We start from the raw sequence: 12,366 nt of genomic DNA, 5'->3' as shown, positions 1-12,366 counted from the left end.
CAGCATTTGGTATATTTAATATTTGTTTTTTTTTTTTTTTTAAAGTTCTAACATAATTATTTTTTAATAATAATTATTTTTTTTTTTGTTTTAGGTGGCAAATTGTGGTAAAATGGTGATTTTAGATAAACTTCTTCCGCGACTTCAAGATCAAGACTCTAGAGTACTTATTTTTAGCCAGATGACTAGAATGCTGGACATTTTAGAAGATTATTGCTTTTGGAAAGGTTATAAATATTGCAGATTGGATGGAAACACTTCACACGAAGGTTTGATTAAATTTTTTTTTTTTTTTATTATTATTAATTATTTTTCGGACAATTTTTAATTATTCGGAAAAAAAAATTTCAGATCGTCAGAGGCAAATAAACGAGTACAACGCTCCGAATAGTGAAAAATTTATTTTTATGCTGTCCACCAGAGCTGGAGGTTTGGGTATTAATTTGGCTACCGCAGACGTCGTCATTCTCTACGATTCCGATTGGAATCCTCAAATGGATTTGCAAGCTATGGATCGTGCACATCGTATCGGTCAACTTAAGGAAGTAAGAGTGTTTAGACTCATCACGGAAAATACCGTTGAGGAAAAAATTGTGGAAAGAGCCGAAGTTAAATTAAGATTGGATAAATTGGTTATTCAACAAGGTAATTTTTTTTTTTTTTTTAAAACGAATACTGCAAAGTTCACAAAAGTGAAAATTGTAAAAACTTGAGTAAAAAACTTTTTTTAAAATTTTTATTATAGGTCGTTTGGTTGATAATAAAGCGAACGCATTAAACAAGGACGAAATGTTAAATATGATCAGACACGGAGCAAATCATGTTTTCGCATCAAAAGACTCTGAGATTACAGACGAAGATATTGATACAATTTTACAAAAAGGAGAAGAAAAGGTATTATTAAAAAAAAAAGAAGGAGAAGAGGAAGGAGAAGACGCTAATAATTTTTTAAAAATTTTCACAGACGGAAATGCTAAATAAAAAATTAGAAGAATTGGGAGAATCTTCTCTCAGGAATTTCACAGTGGACACTCCACACGAATCCGTTTATAAATTCGAAGGAGAGGATTATAGGGAAAAGCAAAAAATTTTAGGGATCGGAAATTGGATCGAACCGCCCAAGAGAGAAAGAAAAGCCAATTACGCCGTAGACGCTTATTTCAGAGAAGCTCTTAGAGTGTCTGAGCCTAAAGCTCCGAAAGCTCCTCGTCCTCCCAAGCAACCCATAGTTCAAGATTTTCAATTTTTTCCCCCGAGATTATTTGAACTTTTAGATCAAGAAATTTATTATTATAGAAAAACGGTGGGATACAAGGTTCCTAAAAATCCCGAATTAGGTTCGGATGCGAACAAGGTACAGAGAGAAGAACAGCGTAAAATTGACGATGCCGAACCTTTGTCCGACGAAGAAGTTGCGGAAAAAGAAAAATTACTCACTCAGGTTCGAGTGAAATTTTTGAATTTTAATTACTTACTACGCTCACTGGATTTTATATTATTACGTTTTGTCTTTATATTTAATTTAAGGGATTCACAACGTGGACGAAAAGGGATTTCAATCAATTTATAAAAGCGAATGAAAAATACGGGAGAGACGACATTGAAAACATTGCAAAAGATGTCGAAGGGAAAACTCCGGAAGAAGTCATGGAATATTCAGCGGTATTTTGGGACAGGTGTCACGAATTGCAAGACATTGACAGAATCATGGCACAAATCGAAAGGGGGGAGGCTAAAATACAGCGGAGGGCTAGCATAAAAAAAGCTCTCGATGCTAAGGTTCGAATTTTTTTTTTTAATCGTTTAATTATTTTGTTTGCAAATACTAAGATACCTTAAAACCTGAATTTTTTTGTCTGCAGATGGCTCGATACAGAGCTCCTTTTCACCAATTGAGAATTGCTTACGGTACTAATAAAGGTAAAAATTACATCGAAGAAGAAGATAGGTTTTTAGTTTGTATGCTTCACAAGTTGGGTTTCGACAAGGAAAACGTTTACGAAGAATTAAGAGCCGCCGTCAGGTATGATAGATACCTTATTAATTATTATTGACGTCATCAAGTAAGATTTTTTATTTAAAAAAAACTTTTGTTTAGAGCCGCTCCGCAATTTCGATTCGATTGGTTTATAAAAAGTCGGACGGCTATGGAACTTCAAAGGCGATGCAACACATTGATCACTCTGATCGAAAGAGAAAATCAAGAATTGGAAGAAAAGGAAAGAGCGGAAAAAAAGAAAAGAGCACCCAAATCCGGTGGTACGCCAACGCAAAAAAGAAAAGAAAATTCAACGCCGGAAAAAACTACCTCTAGCAAAAAGAAAAAAAAATAAAATTAGAGAGAGAGACACATATTGAATAATTTATTTTTTAAATGTTTAGTCTTTAAAAAAAAAAAAATATTTTACTAAATGATTGTTAACAAAAAAAAAAAAAAAAAAAGTGCGAAAGCGAAAGAAAAAAATTAAAATGACAATTTATAACAATTTATCCGTATATTACCAGTATTATTATTATTATCAATTTTTTTAGTACATTTATCGTCCGATAAAAATTGATGGTGATCGATCGATCGATTGATTGATTCGCATATAGTCTGAATTGTTTTAAATGTTTTTTTTTTTCTTTTTTATATTTTTGTGATTTTTTTTTTTTTTTTTTTATATAATTAACTGAAAAAAAATAAATAAATAAAAATTAGGGTATAAGTTAAGTAAAAACATTCAATTTTTTAATAAATTGATTTTAATTTTAATTAAGTTTATGATTTAGTTAAAACAAAACAAAAACAAACTTATCATTTTCAGGTTGTTTACAATGGAAAAAAGGAGTTAATTATTATTATTATTATTATAATGATAGTAAAAAATGGCTGCCGTGCATTGATATGTACATAATTTCATTTAAATAAGAAAAAAATGTATGAGTCATTTAATAATTTTTTGATTTTAAATGTGAGAAGAGTTAATAATAATAATCGAATTTTTCTTTTTTTTTTTTTTTTTTTAACGTAATTATTTGTCATTATATATTTATATAAATAAATTTTTTATGTACATAAATTTCAAATGATTTATTTATGTAAAATTATTATTATTATTATTATTGTGGGAAAATCACGTGTAATAATTTTCGTTTTTCCTCACGGAAAATTTAACGAACACGTAATTTATTTATTTATTTTTTTTGGAAACGGAAAATTCCAATGAAATGAAAATTATGGAGGAAAGGGGAGGAGGAAGAGGAGGGGGAGAAAATTTTTGATTTGTTTCAAAGGAAAAACGAAATTATTTAATAAGAAATAATAATAATAATAATAATAATAATAATTACTTATTTGTCATTTTTATTTATTAATTTTTTTATTTTTGTTTTGGATCCGACAAACGAACGTTGAAGAGGAAGAAAACGGAAGTAAAATAATAATAATAATAATGAAAAATAAAAAAAATTCATCATCATCATCATCATTTTATTCGTTTTTATTGGTGGGAATATTTTTACTAATAACCGGAATTGGATTTTTAACATTCGGAAATGAAATTTTAATTAAAATATTAATTAATTTAGTAAGTTTTTGTTTTTCTTAACGGTTTTTTTTTTTTTTTAAATAAATAAATAAATAAATAATTAATTTAAATTTTCCAGGTGATACCGATTAGAAAAAATTCAATTATGTTAAACGAATGGGATAATAATAATAAATGGTCGCAAATGAAAATATTTATTTATAACGTCACAAATTTCGAAGATGTTAAAAATGGATTCAAACCGATATTGATGAAAATCGGTCCATACGTTTATAAGTAAAACCGGAAATCATTTTTTTTTTTTTTTTTATATAATTAAATGTGTGTGGAGAGAGAGAGTAAAGGGAAAACCTTGTTTTATTTTTCAGAGAAAAAAATGAAAAAATTTTCCTAACGGGAAAATCATTAAAAGAAAATTGCGACACGTTAAATTACAAAATAAAAAATACGATAAAATTTAATAATAAAGAATCGGGAAATTTAACGGAAACGGATGTTATAATAACCGTTAACATACCACACGTCGTAAGTCATTATAATTTTAAACTAATTTATTATTATTATTATTATTATTAATTATTACTTGTTTTAGGTTCTTTCCCTACTATCGGGAAGAAATACGGAATCGGATTTCATAGAGTACATAAATGGTGGAAAAATTAATAATAATAATAATAATAATAATAAAAAATGGTTTTTTATTAAAACGAAAGTGAAAAATTTTTTATTCGATGGTATACCATTAAGGGATTGCATGAGTGAAATTTTTAAAAAATTTTGGCGGGAATGTAAATTTATAAAAAAATTAAATAATTTGAAAAAAATTAATTATAAATTTTCATTTTTCGATTATGTGAGTTTTTCTATTTGTTTTTTACCGTTTAAAAATTGCGGAATTAATTTTTCTGTTTTTTTTTTTTTTTTTGGGGGGGGGGGTATGTAGAAAAATAAAATATTACCGGAAGTTTACAGGATCGATACGGGATTGTCGGATTATAAAATGGCGGGAAAAATATTGAGTGTGAATAATTTTAACGTCACGTCAAATAAATTTTTGGAAAATTTAAGCGACGGTTTTAAATTTACAATTCCGTTAAATGAAAAAAATTTATTGAATGTTTTACAAAGGGATGCTTGCAGGTTGTTTTGAACCCTCCCCTGCCCCCCACCCCCGGGAAAATTTGTTATTATTATTATTAATTTTTTTTTTCAGGTCGATTTCATTAAAATTTGAAAAATTTATCGTGGAAAAAAAATCCTCGATTTTTTTACACAGATACGTTCCGACGGAAAACTCTTTTAAATTTTACCATGATGATGATAATGATAATAATAACGATACGGAAAATGATTTTTTCCAAATTTTTCCATGTCATTTACGTTTGTTATTCGAAGCGGGAAAATTATTGGAAAATTTTAATTTAGAACGTGACGAATTGGAAAATTCACACCGAATGGATTTAAATTCGTTTGCAGGTTTTTATCATCATTATCATTTCTATCTCTCTTTCTCTCTCAGGTACGATCACGTAATTTTTTTTAGGTTTTTTCATAACGCCTTCGTTTCCACATCGTAACTTCGATGGTATTAACGTAAAGGTGAAAAATTATTTGAAAAAAAATGAAGTCGATGCTTACTACGACGTGGAACCAGTGAGTTAATGATAAGAATAAACTGATAAGAACAAATTGATAATAATAATAATAATAAATTTTTTGGGTTCGTGTTATAGGATTTTGGTTTGACGATGAAAAAATTCGTGAGAATACAATTTAATTTAGAAATTAAGGAAAATGTGGAAAACGTTAAATCAAAACGTGAATTTCCCACTGTTATGGACGGAGAAAAATTAACGGCATCGAATGATGTTTATAAAATGCTTAAAATTATTTATTTATTTAAAATCACATTAAAATACGGGAATTATTTTTTATTAATTTCCGGTTTCCTGCTCACGTTGTCATATCATTTGAATTTTTTCAAAAGATTGAAAAAAGTTTCCCGTAATAAGGAAAAGGAGGGGAAGAAGGGGAGGGGGACGGTGTTAAAAAGAAAAAAAATTTTTTATTTTTAAGAATGTAATTTAATGTATTAAAAAATATATATATATATATTTAAATAATGAGAACAAAACGTAATTAATAATAATTATTAATCAATGCGCCGCCCCCCCCCTGTTTTTTTTCTATCGATGAATTGATTATATGAATGAAAGAACAAGAAAAAAAAAAGATAACAATAATAATAATAATAAATGTGTGTCAGAGTTTTAATCTTCATGTTCATGGTACATTATATCAAAGACGCTCGTATACGTTCCAGAGAATAATGCCAAAAGGGATAAAAGAAGGATAAAAATATTTTTAATTAATCTCCAACGTGCGACTCCAAGAACCGGCCATCGTACGATCGTATCCACAACAGCTGGTATGAGGAGTCCAAGGGTTGAAAAACAAATGGCTCCAACTAATGATATTATAGGTTCTAAATTTGGAACAGCCATACCGATTAAAACTGAAAAGGTAATATAAAAATCATTATTATTATTATTATTATTATTATTATTTGCTTAAAAAAATGTTGCTGTTGCTGCTGTTGTTTACTTGTTAGAGTGACGAGTCCGATTCTAACGGACAAATCTCCCCAAAAATGATATCTTTCTTTAACTTTTGGCTTTATTAAGTTCCATATTATATTTATTGGAACGTAAAATTGTAAAGCATATGTGAAAAATATAACTAATGCAATCAATACTTTGACTGCTTGAGCCATTCTGTAATAAATAAATAAAATAATGATAATAATAAAGTAAAATAAATATGTTTATTGATGGTAATGATAATGATAAAAGGGGAATTTACGGTTCGTCGATAGGTAAATTTAACGTTATGCTTCCTCGCGTTTCTTCTCCATATTCTAAATATCCAAAAAAACCTATGACTCCATAAAATAAAACAACTATTGTCATTGCTGTGTCAATAACGCTACATTTTCCACCGACAAAACGTTCCGGATTTTTCATTTCGTTTTCAATTGGTAATATCTAAAATATAAAATTAAAATATATATATATATTTATTTTTTATTGTTCGTTTCTAGTTGGATGATGACGACGACATGGGAACAATGAATGATGAACACTCACCGTTCCTATACCTTCAATGGCAAATATAACAGTTGCGAGGAAAAGAGGCATTCTATCAATAGAGGCAATCATGTTTACTGAGTTAGGTAGATTAATATCTCTAAATATATAGTATAAAGTAATTGAAAATGATATGACGATCAATATATTGGCAATTATTGAAAATGGAACCAAACTTTTTAAAGTTTTTAACAAGCACATAAATATTAGAGGAATCCATAACATAAGCATGTAATATCTAACGTTCATTTCCACTCGAAATGCATATTCCACTACCTAAAAACAAAAAAAAACTATTCATAATTTCAAATTAAATTTCGGGGGGGAGGGAGGGGGAGGAGGGAAAAGAGGGGGAATGAGTAGGGGAAAACGTTACCTGACTCAGTGACTGAGACATGAAAACGACATACACAGAATTACCCAAAATAAAACTAAGCAATAATTCAACTGTAACCAAAATGCTGTAAGAAAAAAAAAAAAAACAAACAAACAAACAAACAATAATAATAATAATGATAATAAATTAAAGTTGAAATTTTTTTTTTTTTAATTGTTAAAACACTCACGACACTGCTTTGGCATATTTTCTAAATCTTTTCGGTCCGATATCAAAAGCACCTTCAGCAGTTTCTGGAAAGTTTAAAAGAGGAATTTTTTTCTTTTTACAAACAATGTGTGATGTTCTAACCTGAAATTAATATTATTATTATTAGAAGAAGAAGAAGTTTAATTTTAATAAAATTTAGGATTTTTTGTTTAAACTAACCAGCATTTTTATACAATGAGTGCATATCACACCCAAAACCACAGTTGCAACAGCTCCAAAAACAAGGCCAGCATTTTTATAAGCCATTGGCATTGCCAATATACCTGATCCTAAACTAGTTTTTAATATGTGTGCCGTAGCACCGAAATTCCTAAGACAAAAAAATAAAAGTAATTTAAAAAAAGATTAAAAAAAAAAAAAAAAAGAAAAGGAAAAAAAGTTTAATAAATCTTACGACGTTGGTTTGGCTATATTTCTATGTTCAAATGGATTATAATCTTCTGATTCATCACTTTTGTGAGATGCTGTATCTCCTGGTGGAGATCTATATAAAATAATTATTATTATTTATTTATTTAATTAATTATAAAATGATTGAAAATCAAATCAAACTTTTTTTTTTTTTTTTTTTATTTAAAAATCTTACTTTACTTCAATGTTTTCATTTAAACTTGCTTTTGAAGTTTGTTCTGGAGTTTTTTGTGCATTGACTTGTTCACTATTTGTGTTCATTTTGTTATAAAAAAATTAATTATTATTTTTTTTTTTATAAAATATATTACTTTTCGGCATTACTTTTCCTGAAACATAAATAATTTTATTTATATTAAAAAAAAAATTGTTTTTTTGAAACATTTGCAAACATTTTAAAATGTTTTGTGTTTCTCTATCTCTAATTATAATCATCATTATTATTATTATTGTGTTGTTATTGTTGTTTAATAGACACACACACTCACACACATACACACACGTGTCGTTATTAATTTATTACTTTACTAAAATGAAAAATATTTTATTCAATGTTAAAAATAAATTCACAAACATTTTTCTTTTTTTTTTTTTTTTTTTCTTTTTCTTTTTATGAAAATATATAATTAATTTAATCACAATGAAAATTATATAGTCAACGCTAGTATTAATAAATAAACAACATTTGAAAACGAATAAAAATGAATTAATTCGAGAATTAATTTCATTTGAAAAGTTTAACTTTTTACAGACTTTCCGTAATGGAGGAAACAAAAAATAAAAAACGTTTTGTTTTCAATACGGAAAAAAAAAAATTTCTAATGACACGAAATTTTGGCGCCCGTTTTCGCGCTCTTTCATTGTTTACATTTTTTCCAATCAATAATAAAACAAATAAATATACTCGAAATTGGATTTTTTTTACGATTTCGGAATATTTTATCGTTTTTAATTGTTAAAATATAAAAAATATTCATTAGTTTGAATATTATTCAATCGATTTAATTCGATATAATTAATAAAAAATGATTAAATTCGATATTAATATGATTATTTTTTGGCATTCGTACCAAATCCTCCATTATGATGATGATGATGATGATTAAATAAATTGAAATTAATGCAATAATTAATTAATTTAAATGAAATTTAAAAACAAAAAATAATTAAAAATAAAACATACGAATCGTAATGATCCTTATTCAATTCATTTTTTTTTTTATTAATACACCAACAAACTTATGATGATGTCAAATTATTTTCAAAATATTTTCACTAAAAACAATTAAAAGAGTAAAAATTTTTAGTCTTGCCTCATGAATATATTTAATTAAACTGAAATTTATATAATTTTAACGTTTTTAAAATAAACATTCAATTTGTCCTCTTTTGAAATGAAATAAAAAACCAGAAAACCAATTTTATTCCCCCTTATCATTAATTAAAGTTTTTATTTATTTATTTATTTATTAATAATAATACTATTCGGTTTGTCTATATTAAAATCCTTTTTGATAACAGGTATCAAAATATAAAATAAATCTCTTTACATCATCTTTTTTTTTGATACTTTTATGCCGGCAAAAAAACAATAATAAAAAAAAAAATTTTTATCAAATTTCTTTCCTCCTTTTTTTTCTTCTTACCCTAATAATTTCAAACTGATAAATTTCAAATTCTTATTTATTTATTTATTATGTCTTCATAACACAAAAAAAATAAATAAATAAATAAATAAATAAAATTAATTCTTTCAAAAAAAAAGAAAAAAATTTAAATCATATGAGCATAATAAAATTCTTTTATTTTTTTTTTTAAATAAAACAAACAAAAAAAATTATCATCATCAATTATTTTATTAATTTATTAATATTCATTTACTCATTTATATATAATTTAATTTTTTTACTATTGATTATTAAATAAAAATTATTCAATCAATCAATCAATGAATGAATATACAAAAAACAAAAACGATTCGATGTAAAAGGAAGCTAAAAAAAAAATTTTCTAAATAAATAAAATCCCCTTGTTTTTATTATTACCATTATTATCATTATCATTATTATTAATATTAATAAATCATTCGTTTTATTTTTGGCGTTAAATAAATAAATAAATATATAATAATTATAATAAAATACTGATTAAAAATTTTTTAATATATATTATAACGGTTTTTCTGATCTCTCACGATTTATGTATCGATTTAAAAATTATTATTATTATTATTATTATTATTATTATTATTATTATTATTATTATTATTATTATTATTGTTATTAATGACGAAGAGGGTTGTTTAATCCCCTAAACGCTCCTCAAAAAATTTAAAAAAAAAAAATTTATTTATTTTTATTGACTAAAACGTCAAAACAAACGACCAGAGAGAGAGAGAGAGGGAAAAAAAGGGTTAATTAATTAATTAATTTTTTTTTAATATAACAAACAAACAGACAAACAAACAAACAAACAAATTGTGCAAACTGTTTATATGGATTATTTCCTTATTATATATATATATATATATATATATATATATATATATATATATATATATATATATATATATATATATATATATATAAAATTTATTAATTCCATTGGAATGTTCTCTACATTGTTTAATCTCTCTCTCTCTCTCTCTCTCTCTTTCTATCTCTACATAATAATTTTTTAAATATTTTCGTTCGTTCACCTTTTTATTATCATTATTATTATTATTATTATTATTATTATTAAATAATGAAAAAATTTATTTACAATTTTTTATTATTTTATTGCTGTGATAAATGGAGGAGTCTTAAATGATAATTAATTCTAATCAGTAACTGATAAAAATTTCCACACAAATTTTCCTTTTTTTTAAAAAAAAAAAAAAAAGAAAATTAATAATAATAATAATAATAATTTATTTATTTAGGTTTGTTGTTTGTGGTTGTTGAGAAGACAAAAAAGTAAAAAGGTTTTTCAATAGTAGTGATTTTTTAACGTTTTTAATTTTTTTTTTTTAAATACTAATTCGACTAAGGCATCATATATTTAGTTTCTCCATTATACACATTTATTTATATTTATATTAATAAAAAAAGAAACAAAACAATATAATATATAAATGAATAATTTATTAATAATAATAATAATTATTTATATAATAAAAAAAACTTTAAAAAGAAAAAAAAAAAAAAATGCGTTGAGGGAATCATTATAAATTATATATATATATATAAGTTTGTTTGTTTATTATTAATAGTTTTGTTGTCGTGGTATCAGATTGTCTATAAACACGAGTTTATTGTTTATAAAACGTAAAACAAAAATGGCGTACAGTTCGGAATAAAAGATATAAGAGAGAGAAAAAAAAAAAAAAACGTGACTAGATTTTCGCTTTGGATTTTAATTTTTAATAATGAATTTAATTAATTATTATTATTATTGACTCAGGACGAATTAATTAATAGGATATTTTGAAATATTATGGATTTAATAGTTTTTTTAAAATCGTAATAATAATAATAATAATAATAATAATCAAATTTCATCGGTTGTTTTTTTATCGCGTTTGGAATTATCAAAACCGTCGTGAAAAGTACCGTTAGAATCAGACGACAAACGATCAACGACGAGGGGTAAATTTTTTTTATAAAATTCCAAATTATCATAATTAATAATTTTTTTATCATCACTTGAAAATTTTCGTGATCGAGGGACATCAATTTCCCCCCCATCTCCCGTATGGGTTGTTGTTGTTGTTGTTGTTGTGGATGTAGTAGATGTCGATGTCGATGTCGTTGTTGTCGTTGTAGTAGTTGTTGTTGTTGTATCAGATTTGATTTTAACGTCATGAACCGTCCTCCTGCCGCCATCGGATTGAGTTTTTTCAATTTTCTCATGACCATGAATCCCAAATTTTGAATTTGATTTTTTATCATTGTCATCATTTTCCGACGATTCGTTATTCCTCCCTGGATCATTTGCAATCCCGAGACTCCTGTTCCCGTGAGTGATAGTCTCGTTGCTGCTAGAAATACTGCACTGCACATCAAAACTGCAGCACAAACGTCCGTCCTGTTTTCCGAAAACAAACAAAAACAATAACAAACGATTACAACAAACAAAATGAATTCAATTCTAATGTAAGAATAATTGAAAAAAAAAAAATTGATTGGCCCCATTAAAAACTTTTTTAATTGCATTTCTCCAATCAATTTTTTCTTTAATAAATAAATAAATAAACTATTTTCTACTAATGTTAATTAATATTATTAATTAAATAAATAAATAATAATAATAATAATAACAAATATATATATGTATTAATAGGCAGCGGCAACAAAATTACACGCAGTGCTTTTTTTTTTTTTTTTTTTTAACAAATAAATTTCATGCAACAACAAACAAACAAGCGAGCAACAAACGAACAACAAACAAGCAACAAACAACACGGTGAAACAAAACATAAAATAATAAATAACCCGACCCAATTAATAAATAAATAAATAAATCGGCGAAGCCAATATGCAAACGAAAAATGACAAAGCTCCTCACATCTACTCACCCTCCATTTTGGAAAGGAGAAAATTTGAGAGGAAAAAAAGATGTTTTCTTAAATGATTGGTGGTGATGGTGATGGTGATGGTGGTGATGGTGATGGTGGTGGTGATGGTGGTGG

At 25.7% G+C, this 12,366-nt stretch overlaps 4 protein-coding genes across 4 annotated transcripts in view; 2 read left to right on the top strand and 2 right to left on the bottom strand.

Moving 5' to 3' along the window:
• Positions 1-2,333, top strand: part of Phum_PHUM614620 (helicase, putative) — a gene marked incomplete at both ends in the record, with an annotated part of 4,497 nt that extends 2,164 nt beyond the window's left edge. The window contains 7 exons of the mRNA XM_002433083.1: positions 95-269; positions 352-645; positions 746-894; positions 965-1,441; positions 1,528-1,779; positions 1,863-2,023; positions 2,099-2,333. Of these exons, the coding sequence (XP_002433128.1) occupies positions 95-269; positions 352-645; positions 746-894; positions 965-1,441; positions 1,528-1,779; positions 1,863-2,023; positions 2,099-2,333 (1,743 nt within the window). The remainder of the gene's footprint in view (positions 1-94; positions 270-351; positions 646-745; positions 895-964; positions 1,442-1,527; positions 1,780-1,862; positions 2,024-2,098) is intronic.
• A 1,381-nt stretch (positions 2,334-3,714) lies between these two features.
• Positions 3,715-5,538, top strand: Phum_PHUM614610 (uncharacterized protein; the record flags this gene model as incomplete). Its single annotated transcript, XM_002433082.1, has 8 exons — positions 3,715-3,806; positions 3,899-4,055; positions 4,123-4,169; positions 4,503-4,670; positions 4,807-5,006; positions 5,074-5,183; positions 5,264-5,398; positions 5,518-5,538. The coding sequence occupies 8 exons, from the start codon at positions 3,715-3,717 to the stop codon at positions 5,536-5,538; spliced, it is 930 nt and encodes a 309-aa protein (XP_002433127.1).
• A 262-nt stretch (positions 5,539-5,800) lies between these two features.
• Phum_PHUM614600 (proton-coupled amino acid transporter, putative) lies at positions 5,801-7,955 on the bottom strand (the record flags this gene model as incomplete). Its single annotated transcript, XM_002433081.1, has 9 exons — positions 5,801-6,045; positions 6,135-6,304; positions 6,393-6,574; positions 6,677-6,952; positions 7,053-7,137; positions 7,243-7,364; positions 7,443-7,593; positions 7,678-7,767; positions 7,870-7,955. 9 exons carry the CDS (start codon positions 7,953-7,955, stop codon positions 5,801-5,803), a joined length of 1,407 nt encoding a protein of 468 aa, XP_002433126.1.
• Positions 7,956-11,134: 3,179 nt separating this feature from the next.
• On the bottom strand, positions 11,135-11,890 carry Phum_PHUM614590 (uncharacterized protein; the record flags this gene model as incomplete). Its single annotated transcript, XM_002433080.1, has 2 exons — positions 11,135-11,762; positions 11,877-11,890. The coding sequence occupies 2 exons, from the start codon at positions 11,888-11,890 to the stop codon at positions 11,135-11,137; spliced, it is 642 nt and encodes a 213-aa protein (XP_002433125.1).
• Positions 11,891-12,366: the final 476 nt, after the last annotated feature.

Source organism: Pediculus humanus, genomic scaffold (assembly GCF_000006295.1).
Source record: "Pediculus humanus corporis 1103172108322 genomic scaffold, whole genome shotgun sequence".
NCBI classification, from domain to species: domain Eukaryota; kingdom Metazoa; phylum Arthropoda; class Insecta; order Psocodea; family Pediculidae; genus Pediculus; species Pediculus humanus.
This window is presented reverse-complemented; position numbering and strand designations above follow the sequence as displayed.